The 18,408-nt window shown below is 47.8% G+C and overlaps 1 protein-coding gene across 1 annotated transcript in view; it reads left to right on the top strand.

The window, feature by feature from the left end:
- Positions 1-13,611, top strand: part of LOC104836673 (alpha-2-macroglobulin-like protein 1) — a 24,766-nt gene extending 11,155 nt beyond the window's left edge. Inside the window, exons 17-32 of the mRNA XM_010575376.1 lie at positions 937-1,084; positions 1,538-1,655; positions 2,955-3,180; positions 3,305-3,431; positions 3,704-3,825; positions 4,292-4,346; positions 5,039-5,122; positions 5,531-5,711; positions 6,689-6,759; positions 10,967-11,184; positions 11,354-11,569; positions 12,075-12,199; positions 12,588-12,678; positions 13,088-13,156; positions 13,376-13,478; positions 13,571-13,611. Of these exons, the coding sequence (XP_010573678.1) occupies positions 937-1,084; positions 1,538-1,655; positions 2,955-3,180; positions 3,305-3,431; positions 3,704-3,825; positions 4,292-4,346; positions 5,039-5,122; positions 5,531-5,711; positions 6,689-6,759; positions 10,967-11,184; positions 11,354-11,569; positions 12,075-12,199; positions 12,588-12,678; positions 13,088-13,156; positions 13,376-13,478; positions 13,571-13,611 (1,995 nt within the window). The remainder of the gene's footprint in view (positions 1-936; positions 1,085-1,537; positions 1,656-2,954; positions 3,181-3,304; positions 3,432-3,703; positions 3,826-4,291; positions 4,347-5,038; positions 5,123-5,530; positions 5,712-6,688; positions 6,760-10,966; positions 11,185-11,353; positions 11,570-12,074; positions 12,200-12,587; positions 12,679-13,087; positions 13,157-13,375; positions 13,479-13,570) is intronic.
- Positions 13,612-18,408: the final 4,797 nt, after the last annotated feature.

Here is an 18,408-nt window from a genome sequence, read left to right as displayed (position 1 = left end):
GCCCCCCCCGCCGTGGGATGGAGGAGAGAATTTGGGGGGGGGGGGAGTAAAACTTGTGCGTTGAGATAAACACAGTTTAATAGGACAGAAAGGAAGAAAATAATAATGATAATAAAATGACAATCATGATGATAAAAGAATTGGAATATACAAAACAAGTGATGCACAATGCAATTGCTCACCATTCACTGACTGATGCCCAGTTAGTTCCTGAGCAGCAATCTGCCCCACCCCATGCCAACTCCCCCCAGTTTATATACTGGGCATGACATCATATGGTATGGAATATCCCTTTGGCCAGTTGGGGTCAGCTGTCCTGGCTGTGTCCCCTCCCAACTTCTTGTGCTCCTCCAGCTTTCTTGCTGGCTGGGCATGAGAAGCTGACAAATCCTTGGCTTAGTATAAACACTACATGACAACAACTGAAAACATCAGTGTGTCATCAACACTATTCTCATACTAAATCCAAACCATAACACTGTACCAGCTACTAGAAAGAAAATTAATTCTATCCCACCCAAACCCAGGACATGCGGTTTCTGCACTTTGGTTGTGTGATTCAGGAAGCCAAGGATTATTGGTTACTTGAATTTGATTTCACATAGTTTGTTTAATTTCCATAGCATGAGCAATTGCACTCTGCAGGCTGAGAAGGCATATTACCTAAATGACCAAGTGTTTGAAAAAGAATAAATTTGGCTGACTTAGGCCAGATGAATTTGCTCAGAAGACCTTGTTTGCCCATTGCTGAGGATCTGAATGAAGATCAGCAAGAGATGATAAAAAGTATTCTCTTGCTTAAAATGAAGCAAGAGAATACTTTGCCAAGCCAGAGGACAGCCAAGTCACCACTGCATGAGGGGACAAGAAGGCACAGGGTAGAGGACAGAGAGGAGAGGAGAAGCTTCTGGTGCATCAGTTCTTTTCTTCCTACAGGAAATGGGGTTGAAAATTATGTCCAACACCAATATCAGGAGACCCAGAGTGTGTCCAACCACTCCATTGACAACTATGCTGCAGGAAACAGGAGTGTTTACTTCCAGGCCCTTGTTCATGTTTGCCCAGCCCCATAAAGCATATAACAGTAAGCATTTGCCAACTGTTTCTTCTTACATGGGATGCTTAGTCTTTCGGGTGAAAGCAGCCCTGGATTTGAGCTAAGAGGCAGCACTTGCTGTAATTGCAAATGGAGAAATAGCATTCCCTGGCCCTGAACCTGTTGTCATGCTAGTGTGAGGCTGCCTGAAATGAGGCTACCTGTGAGATGTTAGTGAGCTGTCTGGAACCCAGGTCTTGTCTCTGAGGTGAGGGAACGGTTGTCCTTCCCATGGTGCCTACAAATGCAAGTAAGGCCCAAAGCACCTCTGTCATTTCAAATGAGGCAAGAGATTTTAAAATATGGGATGGCACCTTTTGTTCCAGTGCTGTGTTTCCCAAGAGCTTACTGGATGACCTGCAGCCTGAGCTGGGCTGGAGGTCCTCGGCTCTAAACCAGGGCCTGAGGACCCTGTGGTGACTGGGTCTTTGTTATTTCCAGCAGAGCATCTGTCAACATCTACCTATCAGCCCACTATGTTTTCATCTCTTTCTTCAGCTGAAGAGAAAGTACACAAGCATTTCCCTAAAACATGGATATGGGATTTGTATTCTGTGGGGTGAGTAAACTGAGCAGTGGGGGGTCTAGTCTGGGTGGCTTAGTGTGACCAGGAGTGGCAGCAGATACAACTGAGTTTAGATCCTGAGGGGCTGAGGCAGATGCCTAAGGACATATGTCATGGGGCTCATACCAGTCAGGCTGTTTCTCTCATTGGAGCTGATGTCTGCATTAATGCATTTTCCTCTGCTAGGTGATCATACAGAGGTATTGTCCATCCATGGGAGGTGGCTGGCATGGGAAGATAGGAAAGCAGGTGTGGTACAGCAAACCAGCTTGGTTTACTGCCTACACTCTGCTTGTGGTAGCCCCGTGGGCCGGCATTTCCCAAACTGTGCGCGCAGGATGTATCCTGGGATGCAGGGGAATCTGATCTCCACAGAAGTCCTTCACAAGACTGGGAGTTGTGACTTGTGAGAAAGGCTCAGTGAGGAGCCAGGGTCTGCTGAGGGAGATTTTGGAGATCTTCAGTCTCTGACTTTTAAGAATTTCTTGTCTGGAGACTGGAGTCTGCTCAGGCTAGATGTCCCCACATCTGCCCTCTCCCACCTCTACTGTCCTTCCAGCTACATCCATCTCTTCACCCCCCACCAGCAGATATCTCCTATGTCATTTGTCCACCAGCCTGATCTGAGCAGCCAAAGGTGTCTATGTTGTATGTGTTGCCTTCCTGTATGTGCCTGGAAAAAGTGAATGTCTCCAGTTATTGGAGTCAAATAATATCACTGGCTTTAGCTAGGACTGTTTTTATGTCTGCTGTGGTAGCAGCCACAGAACAGTCTGCTGCTCTCAGAAGTTGTGATGTGGGCACAAGGCAAGTCTCTGCCCTGTCTTCATGTTGGAATTTAAGCGGTCAGTGTCTCACAGGAAGGTGAATGGCTGGATCTGTCTCTTCTGCTAAGTTCTACTAATGCTGAGCCAATCCTGTTGCTCTTCTGGTGTCTGGTTCTCCATCCCTAGGCCAGGAAGAATAAAACTGCTGACATCTGTAAACCATTTTTAGATGTGCAAAGGGCAGGCGCTGTCTGAGAAAAGCACTCAGTGTGATTGACGGCATCTTGCAGCCATGTAACCTATTGTCAAAAATGTTCTGTTGATGTAAACATCTGAGGCAGTGGTCCCTACTTCTACAAGGACCTACTTGTAACTCTACAAGGGCTACAAGTTCAGCAGAGGTTAGGGGTTAGTCTGAGGTTAGGGGATGGGGTGCACTGGAGAAGAAGAGTGCAGACCAGGTCATCTGGTGCGGCGTGCAGCAAGATTCGGTTAAATGCTTCTGTTGCTGTCTGCTTCTCCTCAGCCCCAGTGGGAACAAGAACATCACTGTCACTGTGCCTGACACCATCACAGAATGGAAAGCAGGGATGTTCTGCACAGGACGCCATGGCTTTGGACTTGCTCCAACCTCCAGTCTGCTTGTTTTCAAGCCTTTTCTTGTGGAGCTCACACTGCCATCTTCTGTGATCCAGGGTGAGACCTTCATCTTGAAAGCCACAGTCTTCAACTACCTGCAGCGATGCATGAAGGTAGGTGACCCCTGATAGGCCCTGCAATAAAAGCAGGGGATGGGGGGGGTGTTAGGAGACGGCCAAAATCTGTGGCCTGTGATGTTTATCTTGTTACTACCTGCCATCCCTGCTGCCCCTTCAGATCCAAGTGACCCTGGAGGAGTTTGCACACTTCCAGCTGAAGCCATGCAAGGGCTGTGTCTACAGCAGCTGCTTATGTGCCGGAGAAGCTAAGACCTTTCAGTGGAGTGTCACAGCTGAGCAACTGGGTGAGAAGAACAGGGAGGTGGGATTGGAAGGGATGGGACCAAGGTGGGGATAAGAGCTGATGTGGAATGAGGAGTTATTTGCCCTGTTAACTGGAGAGTACTTGTTTGCACTCATCCTAAGGTCATGATTACTTGCAAGGCTGTGCCAGGAGGTACAGAACCGTTTAGGGCTCTGATCCAATTTTTTGTTGTCAACAGGTGACTTCTCGTGTATTAACGGGAAGTGCTTCCTCAGAAGATGTTTTATGCACCTAAATGTGTGTTATTTTCAGGGCTCATGAACATCACCCTCAGCACAGAGGCTGTGGCCACTGAAGAGCGCTGTGGTGAAGAAATACCATTTGTCCCAAACCAAGGACAGAAAGACACGATCATCAAACTCCTTCTAGTCCGGGTCAGACAAGCTGTTCTGTTACCTAGACCTAAAAGTGGGTGGTGTGCAATTCCCAGATTTTGTGGGGGTTAATAGCAAGTTACCACTTGATATTCAAGGTGTGTAACTAGAATCTCAGGGCCTGAGCTGGACCCAGCCATGAGGGCTGATGGATGTGAGAGGTAGAGGGGTAGCCTCCACTTTAAATATGTACACTCTTTTATCTCCTTGCTCCTGAGGTCTCTGCTGAATCTTACAGCATCAGTTTCACAGACATTCAGAAGTTATGAAATTCTGAAAATATGTGCTGTTTTCTTATCTGAAATGAAAATGATTGACAATAATTTACATTTTTGTGATAGTGATGTTACTCCAGCTGACTCTCCAGCCTGAACCAGGATTTTGTCCGTATCTCTTTCTAATCCACTTGTAATCCTGTTTCTCTCCTGTGTGCTCATTACAATGCTACTTTCATGTGCTCCAACAGCCAGAGGGAGTGTTGGTAGAAAAGGCTCACAGCTCCATCCTGTGTCCCAAAAAAGGTAGAGAGATTTTCTTCTTTCACCCTGCTCATCCCCCCCTTCCTGCCTAACCACCTTCTGGGTCTTTCTACTTGTTGAAATATTTTCTCTGTCAACAAGACCAAGCTACAGAACCATACTCTAATTGTGGTGCCAGCTAGAGGTTCCCTTGGGTGAGGATGTGGGGAGGTCCAATCTTTTAGCATCAACATCCCTGACACTAATGTGACAGCTTGAGGCCTTTTTCACCTCTGGTCATAAAACCAGACTACTGAACAGGGTGAGGCTGAAGGACGTGATTTAGGATTGCCGTTCCTGTCTTGAATTTTGTGATGTATGACATGGCCATTAGCAGATTTTGAGAGCACGAGGTGCATTGAGAAGACATGCCTGCAACTGAAATCTGAAATGAGATGGAGCAACTTATGTAGTGAAAAGCAAGTGGCTTTGACCACAGAGGGGTTTCCAGGAGAAAATCCTCCCAACCTCTTTAGAAGGAAGGCTGTTAGGATAGCACAGTCACAATGAGGTTGATGGAGGAAGTTGAGGGTGGAATGGGACAAGGTTTCTGAGGTGATCCGCAACCTCTGTGACAGAAAAATGGAGTGTTAGCACGGAGTAGTCTTGAACAGTTTTGGGGGACTTTAAAGGCTGTTTTCATCAGAATCTCTTTCTCTTTGTCCTCCCCACACACCTTACCCCACTGTTGTCAGGGAATCCAGCACAGGAGTCTGTGTCCCTGATGTTGCCTCTAAATGTGGTTGAAGGTTCAGTCAGAGCCATCATCTCGGTCACTGGTAAGGAATTCAGCTATCATAGTACCTTTCCAAATCCCATATCTCTTGAATTTAGCTGTAGGAAAGCTCAAACTCAGAACCCCCCACACCCTTTCTGAGGTTTCCAAGTCTCCGCTCCCACCTTCTTCCCATGCATGTGGCTGTGTTTTCTGATTCTCAATAACCTAAAACACTCAGCAGGGGAGAGAATGTTCTGTTTACAGGCTTCCCTTGCCAGGATGGGAATGTGTAGAGTCCATATGGAGGGCACAGTGGAACTGATAAGCTGGCTGGACAGAGGTGCCCCCCCACTGCTCTGCTGGGGCCATCTTGCCTAGTGCACTGCTGGGAATGGATCACAGGTGGGAGGAGGTGATTCCCCAAGCCTCCTGTCCAGGAGGTGGTCAGGGTGCCTATGCTCTGTTCCAGGTGACCTCATGGGCATGGCACTGCAGAACCTGGACCACCTGGTGCAGATGCCCCACGGCTGTGGGGAGCAGAACATGGTGCTGTTTGCCCCCATTGTCTATGTGCTGCAGTACCTGGAGAAGACGAGGCAGCTGACCCCTGAGATCAAGGAGAGGGCAACAGGATTCCTGCGCAACGGCAAGTACAACAGACCCACCTTGCTCCTCTGCCTTCCCCTGTGTCCAACCCCCTAGTAGTTCTGGGTGACTATTTCCTTTCCACCCGGAGCGCTCAACCACCCCATTCCCTTCACAGTGATTTCACTGCAAATACTGTTTTGAGCAGTAATGTCCTATCCTGCTTCCCAGGGTACCAGATACAGCTGCAGTATCAGCACCCTGATGGTTCCTACAGTGAATTTGGTACCAAGGATGAGTATGGTAATACTTGGTAAGCCCTGGGCTCTCTCCCTGCTGTCTACCTGCTCTCTGACAGCCTGGAGGTGGGCAGCTTTCTGCTTCCAGCATCGAATCCTTTCTGTCCTGTTGGACCCAAAGTGTTCCAGACGCTTTGTGGGCTAGGGTACCCCAGGGGTATGCAACTCTCCTTGGGATGAACTGTCCTTGGACCAGCAAATTAGGAATAGCACAACAGGTGAGGAGAGACCCACCAGTTGCAAGCTCCCACTTTTTTTCTTTTTCCTCAACTTCTGCTTAGACTCTTCCTTTCCACTCATTCTTCCCTCTGTCTCATTCACTCCATCTCTTTCTGCTTCTGTCTTTCCTTCCTCATGCCTTTTTTTCTGTTCTCTCCCCAACCAGGCTGACTGCATTTGTGGTTAAATGCTTTGTCCAAGCCAAGCCATACATTTTCCTGGACAACAGGACCATCCAAGCTGCTCTCGCCTGGCTGGAGTTCCACCAGCTTCCCAACGGTTGCTTCAGAAATGTGGGCCAACTTTTCCACACAGCCATGAAGGTAAGAGCCAGAGCACCTTGAAGGACAACTCAAAGCAGTTCTTGCCAAGTGTACTGGTAATTGTTTAGTTCACTTCCCTGTGGTGTTCTGCTTTCTTGCGTGGGAGCAAGCCAGGGATAGGTGGGACCTTTGCTGAAAAGCTTCAGGTCTTTGTGTATTAACTTTCCCAGCTTTTTGGATGTTTATGCTTTTTGTAGGGAGGTGTGGATGGAGAAGTCCCTTTGGCTGCCTACATCACTGCTGCATACTTAGAGGCAGGAGAGACACCGGAGGTAAATACTGGGATTCTTTGCCATGCTCTTGCCTTAAGATCTGAATCCTGAAGAACTTAGTGGTGTCACTGAGGCAGGAAACAGAGCATCTTGGACAGGCTTGTGGACAAAGTAATAGGGTGGGGGAGGAAGAACTTATCACTTCTCAAGAAAAAGCCTCAACTATCCCTTGAGGAGGACATCGCTGGCAGGGAAGAAGATGAGGTTAGACTACTGGGAGCCATTGGAGTTCGTGGTGAGATACTATGCCCATCTCCCAGGCTTTGGCTTTTCATTCCTGCTCCCCCTTCTTCATCCTCCCACCCCCTTGCTACCCCTACACAGCTGAGAGCTGATGGTGAGTTGTTAGAGAGAAGAGGTGAGTGTAGCTGTTCCTACAGTCAAGTAAGTAGACATAATGACATTTTTTAATATGTTTTAGCTTCACAAAACATCGAAATCTGGGAAAGGAGCGCTGTAGGGCAGTTGGAATTGCACACCTAAGTAATAACAATAAGAGGGAACTCTTGGAAGTGCTAAGGATCATAACTAATTACTAGACTCTGTGGTACTGACAAGTAAAAAAAAATAATCAACTTGATGGAGAAGTGTGATTGCTATAAACTTTGAGAAGCACAGTTCTCTGGAAATAAGAAAAGTAAGTGAAAGAGCAGTGCTTTTCATTGCAACTGAAAGCAATGGGCTTAGGAAAAAAAGGGAGACACATGGAAATTAACCTTCTTTCTGGCAACAGATGTCCTTTAGGTCACCTTTTTTCACCATAAGGACAATTAAGTGTTGGAACAGGTTGCCCAGCGAGGTTTAGTTGTCTCCACCATGGGCATTTTCAAGACCTGACTGGATAAAACCCTGAGCAACCTGGTCTGATCTCATAGCTAACCCTGCTTTGAAGAGGAGGTTGGATTAGAGACCTTCTGAGGTCCCTCCCAGTCTGAATTATTCTATCATTTGGTAATTCTATGAACTGTTGAGTTTTGGCTGACTTTTTTTGGAGAAGGCTTTTCATGAAACTGAATGACAAATATTTGACACATGCTGTGCTCTGCAGCGAAATGAAATAAAAGGACAAGGCCCTTCATCCTGATGGAAAATAAGTGAAGCATTTGTTGTCAGTCCTAAGAACCAGTTTTGTCATTTGGGAAGGAAAGCAAAGAGTTACTGAGAAGAAACCAGGTTGTGCTCTAAATCCATGAGTAAAATCCTGAAAGGGAGACAAACAGGACTTCAAAGCAATTTGCATGATGGGCTAGTGGAAGGCACTGTTCCACAGAGGGTTACTTAGTGCTCTGAGAGTGGTGATAGAAAATCTAGGCTACCACGAGGTAGGAGACCTTATGGAATTTCTCATGCTCCGGAGAAGATGGCAACAGTATTGTTAGCTCAGAAGATTGTCCATGGAGTGAGGAATGCTTTGTTGCAGCAGCAGATTTGTTGATGTGAAAGTAACCAGACAGTTATTCAATTGAACATACATGCCTAACCCATCGGTTTTAGATCAAATTGTCAGGATGAAGAAAGACACTCAGAAGTAACAATGAATAGGTAAAAATACAAGTCTTGAAGAGTTATCCTAGCTCCAATGAAGGAAATTGCTGAGTAGGTCTGGGGGTAGATGAAGTGGGAAACAAAGCTTGCCATAGCACCCAGGAAAAGAGTGTCCTTGAGTGGTTATAAATGCTTTTACAAAGAATACACGCTCACTGGGGGTCAAAATTCTGAGAAGGGGTTTGAGGATGTCCTACAAGGGCTATGCACTGATGTTCAGAACAGATCCTACTTTCCCTTACAAGCATATCTAAAAGTCTCATGAAAGTTGTTAGGGGTTAAAATGCAGGGAAAGGTTAGGGATGTTTTACACTGTCCTGAATGAACCAATATTAAAGCATGGTTTGCATGACAAAAAAATCGAGGCAAACAGCTCTCTACCCCCACTCTGTGTTGGAATTTGACCTCTTGGAACAAACCAGATTGTTTATATTGACTGGAGAAACAAATGGCGTGTTGTAGAGGAGCAGTTTCTTAGCCTGTGCATGACTGCTCCCATGGAGGCTAAATGCTTCTGTACAGTATGCACTTAGGACTGCTATTGTCAACACCAAGAGGAGCACACTAAGTGTGAAAACACTTGCAGTACAGTGGCACCCTCAGTTCTTGTGTTAGTTTCACCAGAAGACACCAGAGCCAGATGGGTTATAATATGTCATGCTGTTCCTAGACAAAGTATTAAAATGTATGATAACCATCCACACTTCTCAGGTGGTACGTCAAGTGTTTTCACTTGAAGTTTGGTAGTTGTACAAGCAGTAGTGCTGTCACCTCCATTTTAACTTTCTGGGAGAGTGAGAGATTTAAGAAGGGAAAGGAATAATAATAAAGGAGCCTCTGAACAAATTAATGAACTTGCTGTAATCCCTACTTAGCTCTATTCAATTACAGAATAGAAAGGTTACTGTGGTGCTTGCAGTTATTACATTTAAGAGCAGCAAACAGAAAAGCAGGTCTTACTGAAATTATGGAAGCTTAGCTTAGTGCTTCTGCTGGGCTTTAGCAAGAGACAAGCAACCAAAAAGCAGCACTTGGATCCTGGGACCTTTTCATACTCCATGAGTAGATACTAGGAGCATTTCTGAGAATTCATGACTGCATCCAGCACTAGTATTCTACTGTCTAGAGAGCACAAAGATGACACGGGCATTACCTTTTCTCTTTCCTAGAAGGGAAAGAGGTGAGGAGCATGTCACATGTCAGAATAAATCTTAAATGTAGCCCTTGTGTGATCCTTACTGTACTTAATCAAGAGGCCACTGCAAGAGGGGAAGTCACAAAGTGCTGTAGGTGCACAGATGGGACAGGCAACCACTGCAAGCCTTTGGCTCGTGTTTGGAATAGCATAGCTGAATGCTGGAATACAATGCTGCTGAGGCCAGTGGGTTTGCTGCCTCCTGCCAACAGCAGTACTGCTGTTTCAGGGGAAACTGGAAATGCCAGTGACTTTGTAAGGCACCACAGAGGTGAACTGAACACAGTAATCTTGGTCAGCAGGCTGTGCGCAAGCATTTGCAACTGTGTGGTTTTGCTCTTGTTGTGTTCAGACTTGGAAAGTAAGACGTCGTGGTGTTGTTCCAGCGGTAAGGGCGTTCATTTCATTGAGAGAGCACTGCTGAAACCTATGACCAGCTCAGGGGGGTCTGTCAAGCACTTTGCAGTAAGGGCTGGAGACACTTCTTACTGGTGCTGCAGTGATAGAAGAGTGCAGGCTCGAGCACAGAGACACCTGGGTGAATGTATGGGGTGTTTTCTGTACTGGCATATGCTAATGCATCCTTCTGCTTGTGTCTCAGTGTTTGCCTGCCTCGTGTGTTTGTCTGTGACCAACACCCATGTAACTCTTCTCTGTAGAGTACAGTGGTGCGCAAGGCTCTGGGCTGCATCGCTCCTTCCCTTCCCAAAGCTGTCAGCACTTACACCCAGGCCCTGCTGGCCTACACCTTCGCCCTGGCTAAGGACTCTCAACGCACGCAAGAACTACTTGATAAGCTTGATCGAAAGGCAATCAGAGCAGGTACGGGAACCTCAGTGCCAGGTGAACAGTAGAGAAGGGACGAGTGACCTTTCTGAGCCCTTGGTTACATGCAACCTGGAAGGACCGTAGCCTCACCCTCTAGGTCCTTCACCAAAGAGAGTTTTTAGACAGCCAGTCTATGAACGCAGGGTATGTGCTGGCACTACTGTGGTGTGGGTGCTGATTTCCTTCAAATCTCTCACCCTTTTCTGGTGCCCCAAGTGGAGGTTCGGCTCAGAGAGAAGTGGGCTTTCTTATGCAGGACTGCAGAGTGCCAGAGAGGGAAGCAAGCTTGCAAGGTGCCCTCTTCTTGTTAGTCCCTGACCCCCAGGACTGGCTTGTGGGTACCTAGCTAGTATCAGGTAGCTAGAGGACCTGGCAAACAGGACAATGGAGAAGTTGGACATCTGGGATGTAATGTGTATGCAGATTATTGGCATATTATTTTTTGTGTATCAGCTTGGTGTGTAATACAGGGTGTTGGGTATTGCAAAATACATGGGATTGCAGTTCACCCAGTGATGCGATGACCCAGCCAAGAGGTATTACTCGATGGTCTTTGCAGACACAAGCCACTGTGCCTCCTAGGCCTCAAGATTTCTTTCCTGACATCCCTCAATGTCATCTACTCCCTTCCTTTCCCAGGTGGGCAGATCCACTGGAGCCAGACCTCATCCAAGCCCAGACCCAGCACCAGCCCTTGGTCGCAGCCACTGTCTGTGGATGTGGAGTTGACAGCCTATGTCCTCCTGGCCCTGCTCTCCAAGCCAAATGTCACAGCGTCGGATCTCGCCACAGCCTCTGGCATCACGGCCTGGCTCACCAGGCAGCAGAATGCCTATGGAGGGTTTGCCTCAACACAGGTAACTAACTCGTGGCCGGGAAAGGGGATGTTGCTTGAGGAAGAACCCCTGCACAATATATGCGAATGCTTTGAGGAGAGGAGTCCTCGTATACAGAGGTCCTCAGGACGGTGAGTTCGAGTGTCTTTAGGTCTTGGAGCTGCAAATGTAATTGTTTCTTCCTTTTCAGGACACAGTAGTCGCCTTGCAGGCCTTGGCTAAGTATGCAGCACTGACATACAGCACGAAAGGCTTTGCAGAAGTGAGGGTGAGGTCCCAGAGAGGCTTTGGGAGGAAGTTCCAAGTCTCCTACCAGAACCGGCTGTTGGTGCAGGAGGCGGCACTGACAGAAGTCCCGGGCAAGTTCTCAGTGCAGGCCCACGGCAGCTGTTGTGTCTTTACCCGGGTATGTTGCCACGGACCTTGCTGTGACAACCCTCTGCTCATCATCACATCAAAACCAAAACTCTCTGTTGCAGCTCTATGCAAGGAAATGTGCATTAACTGTGCTTTAATCTCAGCCTGTTTCCAATGCAATAAATCTGTGTGCTGGAGGAGACTCAGAGACAGAATGTATCCAAATGTGAGGACAGTGATGCTTCCATGGCTCTCAGAGTATTGGAGGATGGAAATGTTGTATAGTGGTCCCACTGCTGTGTGCCTGAATTGCACAGTCTCAAGGGGAAGGGTGAGGAGAAGGACCCCCAGCTGGAAGGATCATGGAAGGTTTCCAATTTGAGTGACCTGTGTCCTGGGTGCTGGGATGAGTGTGCTCACTGTATGTGGTTTATCCAGTCACTGCCTGCGGTCCATATCGTGAGGATTAGAGTAGTCAGTGGAAAAAAAGGTATGATAGATGATATTGAACCAATTATCCATGTCTTATTCTGCCTTTTTGTCTCTCCCTGCAGATGGTGCTGAGGTACAACACACCCTCCCCACAGGTCTCCACATCCTTTGCCTTGCGAGTGAAAACCGAGCCAGTCAATTGCACCGAGGATGATACACACTCTGTTACTGTCTACGTCCATGTCAGGTGACTCTAAAGACATTGCCCCACTTGGGAAGGAAAGTCAGGCATGGCTGGAGAGCTGAGGGGTGCTTCTTGGCCGCAATGGAAGCACCAGGCAGTTTCAGCAGAAGGTCCAGATGGAAGATGGAGAAGGAAAGATACGAGTGTCTCTGGGGATGGGGAAGTGTTTCTAAGGGCTTTGGTTCATGCTAGGGAAAGGACTGCAAATAGTCACCTCGGACTGGGGATGCTCAGAGCAGTGTAGCCATCATCTGCCCTCTGCGAGAGGGAGCAGTGGCTGCCTTTGCCCTGGTCCTGGCTGGGCTGCCTGGCTCAGGGTCCTACACGCAGGGTAAGGTGGTGGAGGGAAGGGGAAGCTGGGAGAGACTCTCTTTTTTATTTTCTCCCCCAGGTACACTGGGAAGAGATCCACTTCCAACATGGTGATCGTGGAGGTGTCCCTACTGTCTGGATTCGTCCTGGCTCCAGAATCCAGGATGTCTGTAAGAAGCCTGGAATCAGGATGGTGGTGTGGTGTCAGTGGGACCATCTATGCCCAAGGAGAGGGGGAGGTTGCATAGGAAGGTTTTGCCTGTCTCCCTCTTGAGCAATCTCACCATCTGCCCCACAAGAAACATGAACACATGCTGTTGGCTCTCTCTTAGTGCCTTGAGGATGGTGATCCTTCTGGCCTGATTTGCTCAGCGTATCCTTGACAGCTAAGTAGCCTAGGTTCCTGTCCTTGAGTTTTGCAGGAGCTGAGTGGCCCTGAAGGGGTAAGAGCCCAAAATAATTTTGGAAGTGAGTGAATGAGAACCTGCCTGCTCAAGCTTAGATAAACCTTGTTGGGATGCCTCACGCCTGCTTTTCAAAAGACCCAACTAAATTGCTTCCTCTGCTCTCCTGTCCTAGCTGCAGCATTGGCACTCTGTGAAAAGAACTGAGAAAACACAAGGAGGTGTTGCCTTCTACTTGGACAAGGTACGCGTGTGCTACTAGAGAAGCTGCAGGAATGGAGGGCAGTGGCAGAATTGTGTGGAGAATCCAAAACTGGGCTAGCAGAGCAGGATATTCAAGATTCATCTTGAAGTCCTGCCTATCACTCCACGGAGTTGTTATTGCCTATCAGGTGGATCAAATTTAGGTGAGGAATAAAAAGAACAGCTCATCAGTGAAGTGTCATTTGCTCCTCTTCCCCAGCTGAGCCATAAGTCTGAGACATATGTCCTGCATCTGGAGCAGGAGATTGGGGTGACCAACCTGAAGCCAGGCCATGTCAGGGTCTATGACTACTACCATCCAGGTCAGTGTGGAACCATGGGGTGCCAGGGCTGTCTGGGTGTTTGCACTTGGCTCTGTGCAAGGATAACTTAGCTGTCTCCTGTCCTGTTGCAGAGGAGCAGGCCCTGGCTGATTATAATGTCTTCTGCATCTGAGGTAGGTGTGAGTCCCTTCCTCAGAGCCTGTACAGACCTAGCAGCCTTGTGATGTTTCCTCTGCAGCTCAGCCACCTCTCTCTGTCCCATAGGAGCCCTGTGTATCTCTGATTCAGCATGTTCCCTTCATCTAGGACTGTATCTGGAACTCCCTAGGCCTCCGGGAACTTTAGTCTCTGCCCTCTGTTTTCTGGACTTTGTAATGTAGTCTTTGCTGGATTGCCCTGTAGGCTGGGCATGAAGTGATTAACGTGTCCATGCTGTGCAGGACTAGTCGTGCGCATTTTCTGGGACTCTGTGCAGGGCTGTCTGGGCTGGTATAGTTCATGGGTCTGCCTGCCAGCTGAGTAACAATGCTCATAGATGGTTTGCAGTGTTCCAGAAGAACTTGCAAGCAGAATTCATGGTACTAGTTTGAGCTTACTCTGCGTATGGAGAGTCCCTCTTTCTGAGGAGGGGCTGAGGTAAAACAAGGGCACTAGATCAAACCGGAAGAAACGCTTTCATTCAGAGTCCTTAGTGAGAGCCTGGGCTCCCTAGCTGTTAGCATCCCAGAGTTAGTAATTTGGGTCATATTATTTGCTGGCTGGGTTACTCCCTCTTCCTGCTCTCATTTCTTCAAGGACTTGCTCTGCTCCCTTACTGTCCACTGTTTCAGCCCACAGGGATCCCACTAGTGCAAGATGCCCTAGGGACAGCAGGGCTGCTGCATTATTGCTTCTGGTATGATGGGGCATGCATCACCTGGAAAGTCACTTCTTGGTGGGTTGGGGCAAATCTCAAGTTGCATTTCAGGACTAAACCCAGCCCAAGCCATCCTGCTCATCCTGACAGCCATTTCCTGGTGAATTCTTTGGGGTGTGTGATTAATTCTGATTGTTTTAATCCAGGGATTTTCTTGCTTGTAAAAAGAATGAAAATAAAATACAAATTACAAATCTGGGTACTGTGGTGTGTGTTTGGACTCTGTGACAGAGGATGGATGACCTTGGAGGAGAAAGCAGAAGTAAACTCTTATAGAGTGTATCTGAACTGTGTGCCTGGCATTAATTTCTTCCAGCACTGGATTCCCCTGCAGCAGTGTCATGCAGCCATCGGTGTGGGGTGAGGACTCCTAGCCCTGCATGGTGGCTGATCCCACTGAGCATTGTCTATTGCACACAGCTGTAGCTGAGCAATAACGTCTTGGCTGATTCTGCACTTGACATAGATGTAAATCTACCCTGCTGTGTATCTCTCAGATTAGCTTTTGTCCTCCTAGCATAGTGTCCTGGTTTTGGGAAGGGAGTAATTTTAGTTTCTGCACCTCCTATAAAGCTGGATCTTACACAGGACAATTCAAACATGAGTTGTCAGGCAGGGATGGTGCCCCAGGCTTGAACCATCACCCCTAATGAGCTACTGGAGAGTGAACAGGATCTTTGTCACATAACAAGGAGATGCAAGGGCAATTCAACAACCAAAACCGTATGTCAAAATTCAACGTCTATCACTGCTTTTTAAAATCAAACCTCATGATTTAAGGAACTCCATCTCGTGATCTGGGATCTTCAAGCTTGGCAGTGCTACGTCCCTGGATAGACAGGTAGGTCTCCACAGACCCTCACCAGAGCTGGCTGCGAGAGTGTGATGGCTAAGCCCAAAGTCAGGCTTAGGAGTGGAAGGCTGGGGGGGGGCGGTGAGGGTCTGGATTTGGCTACAGCCCTGAAAGTTCTCTGGACCAGACCCTGCAGCAAGGCTGGGATTTGTGGTACTTTAAAGGGAGGGATTTGGAAAGTGTGTTTAAATTTCAACTTTGAAGTTCCAGAGTAACTCTGAGTTCTCAGCAAGTCCCCTCCGTGAGGCAAAGACACAAGCATTGCGAGTTCTTTTGGTTAAGAGCACTCTCCATAATGCACCGAGGAGATCTGCCAGCATGGCAGGCTGCTGAAAGCCTGCTCCGTGCTTTGTGTGCAGGTTAACAGGACCAGAATGAATGCATAAATTCAGCACAGCACTTAAGACGTTACCAGTGCCCTGGGCAGTGCCAGAAGTGGCTGCGCTGAGGTTGGCTTCGTTCCAGGCGTCACCTTCTCCCTCCTGCACCTTTATTTAAACAGGTGCTTTTTCCTTCTCTTTATTCAATTTCCTCAGCAGTCCGTGAGCAATGCAGAGCCCAACTCTGCAGAACAGGATTTTTGCCAGAATACTACTTTCTCTGAAACTTTTTAAAAAACAACTTTGCAGATACTGCAGCTTTCTTTGCAAATGTTTCCTCTCCCCCTTGCCTTTATCTCTGGGAATGGCTGTCCTTGCTGATAGCAAAAAGCGGGACTGGAGCTGGTCAGGCCTGTACCTGGTATTGGTACTTAGAGAGCACCATTGGCTAGAGCTTGGGTTCTTGCAGAGAGGGAGGGACCCCACTTACCACTGCCACCATGTTCTTACCATCTGTTTTGCAGTGCTTAGCAAAGCACAGGCAAGAGGTCTGATAAAAGTCCATGGAATAGAGGTTTATTGGGAAAGTAACTGCTGTAGTGGTCATACACACACACACACGTATCCTACCTACTCCTTACTGACCGCAGGAGGGGTAGCTCATGCATGAGCCCAGTATTGCAGGAGTCCACACAGAAAAAAAACCCCACTCGTATGCATATGTGTACACACACTCTGTGTAAAAATTGCACTAGTGACATTTTTTTACTCGATATCCATCGCAATTCTTATGCCTGCTTTCTTAACAACTCTTCTGGGTCCTTCAAAATGTTATTTCTTGAACTTAAACTGTAGTACCTGTGGTGTCTGGCTACTAGAGAGTATTTGGAGGGAGGTGGCTGTCTTCCAGGAGAATTTAAAGACAGGGAAAAAAACCCTTGTACAAAACACATTGATTTCTTTGTGGCCTAAACTTCCCCCTCTCTGCTTAGAGCAGGAGGTGTCAAACATCACACTCGTTTGTTTATCCTTCACAAAATTGAGGGGTTGCGGTCATCCAACCTGGAATCTCGGTGGTGCACGTGCTTCAATCTAGCTTGTGATCAGCTCCGCTGCTTGAGCACCGAGGATTGCCTGGCTCCCGGGACACAAATCCAGCCTCAACTCCTTGTGTGCATCTTGCCTGTCTCTGGGCCAAGAGATCGATGGGTCTGCGGGCTGGGGAAGGATCTCGGCACAGGTACCGTGTGCCCTGCCACAAGTTCCAGTGGGTGCAGAGCCCTGCAAAGAGGTGCTCGCTTCCCCAGTGCCTCCTGGCCACGAGCAGCTGGTCACCATACTGGTAATGGGAGATGGAGATGGGGCTGACTCAGATGAATCACGCGCACCAAGCCCGTGACTTTGGTTTTTGCTGCTCCAACATTTGTTTCATTCTGCTTCATTGTCTGGGTGTTGGATTGGGTTGATTGCTCAGGATGTAGGTTTTTCAATCAGTGCTAAGTCCAGAACTTCAGAGGTATTTATGCGTCCACTCTCACAGAAAGGCTGCTGGAGTCAGCAGGAGCCGGGACCCTCAATACCTTTGCCATCGTGAGCCCCTGTGCTGTTATGAGGGATCTGGCTGTCCCCAGGAACCGCTGTGGATCTACTGTGAACAAACAAATGTCAGCTGGGATTGTTCAGCAGGCACTGCCTGTACTTTTTGAGACCCATGGAAAGAAACAAAGGGCAGCCTAGTGTCGGAGAGTGATTCATGTTCTTGCTCGAGTTCCTGTTTGCTTGTTTATCCAGGTGCACTCAAACCTTTTTCTCAGCCATTGGCACCAGCAGCTCTGAGCTGAACAAAGCCTGGGGTGGGGAGAAAAAGGAGAGAGGATTTGTATCTGCCTAGTGTGTGTGTGTGTGTAGCCCCAAACCCTACTTTCCTTGTTATGCATTAGTCTTTTATAAAGAAAAGGGAAATATTACTAGGCTCTATGTATTTAAGAGCTCAGTTTTGTACTGGAGGATAAATTAGTGGTACATTTTGATGTGAAATGGCCATTATGCTAAAATAGAAGAACTTCCTTATTTTAAGAGTAAATAGTTTCAAGAATCAGATTTTCTTTTCAATTATGGTAAGATACTCAGGGAGAAGTTCAGTATAATCAGTAGACTAACAGATATAAAATTAGCATGTGGAAAGAAGCTCCCAAACTAGATAGCATGTGTTCCCATCACCTAGGGCTAGAGCCACAGCTTCTTGGTAGCGAGAGAAAACAGCACAGGACTCAAGCCATGCAGGTTTTGACCTGCCTGATTGATGTTCAACCCTCTTTTCTACCGGTGAGTGAGTGTCTCAGTTGGCCCTGAACTGGACCACAGAGGACTGTGTGACATAGCTGAACGGCAGCTGTTAGATTTCCTCATCAGCCCAAAATACCAGTAAGGCAGAGATAAGGTGAAGACTCCAGCTCTGCCTGCTCTCTGCGCTCTCCTGCTGGGTAAGGCAGTACTCTGTGAAGGAGCAGAGCACTATTTTGTACAAAGCCTGGTCTGTTCAACGTGGAGACCTGCCTCGGGAGCTTACAGACTCAGAAAGCTTGGGGACAGTGTGACCACAAGAGTTCACCGTGAGCTCCAGCTGGGTGCACGTGCCAAGGGGTTGTGGGACAATCCAGCTGGAGGCAAAACAATGGGACTGGGGCTGCAACTGGCACAGGGAGCAGGGTCAGTGCAGTGAACAGGAAACAGGCTGTTGCTTAGCAAAAGAAAAAACACGTTTATTTGTCTGAATGATGCTGGTCCATCCACAGGGGAGTAGGAGAGCACAGAGGCTGGAGTCCAAAAAGACTTGGATTGGCTGGGGAACATCCTGGATGGTACAACCCTGTGCCTGCA

The sequence above is a fragment of the Haliaeetus leucocephalus genome, unplaced genomic scaffold, assembly GCF_000737465.1.
Source record: "Haliaeetus leucocephalus isolate CR32 unplaced genomic scaffold, Haliaeetus_leucocephalus-4.0 Scaffold473, whole genome shotgun sequence".
In the NCBI taxonomy this organism is placed as follows: domain Eukaryota; kingdom Metazoa; phylum Chordata; class Aves; order Accipitriformes; family Accipitridae; genus Haliaeetus; species Haliaeetus leucocephalus.
This window is presented reverse-complemented; position numbering and strand designations above follow the sequence as displayed.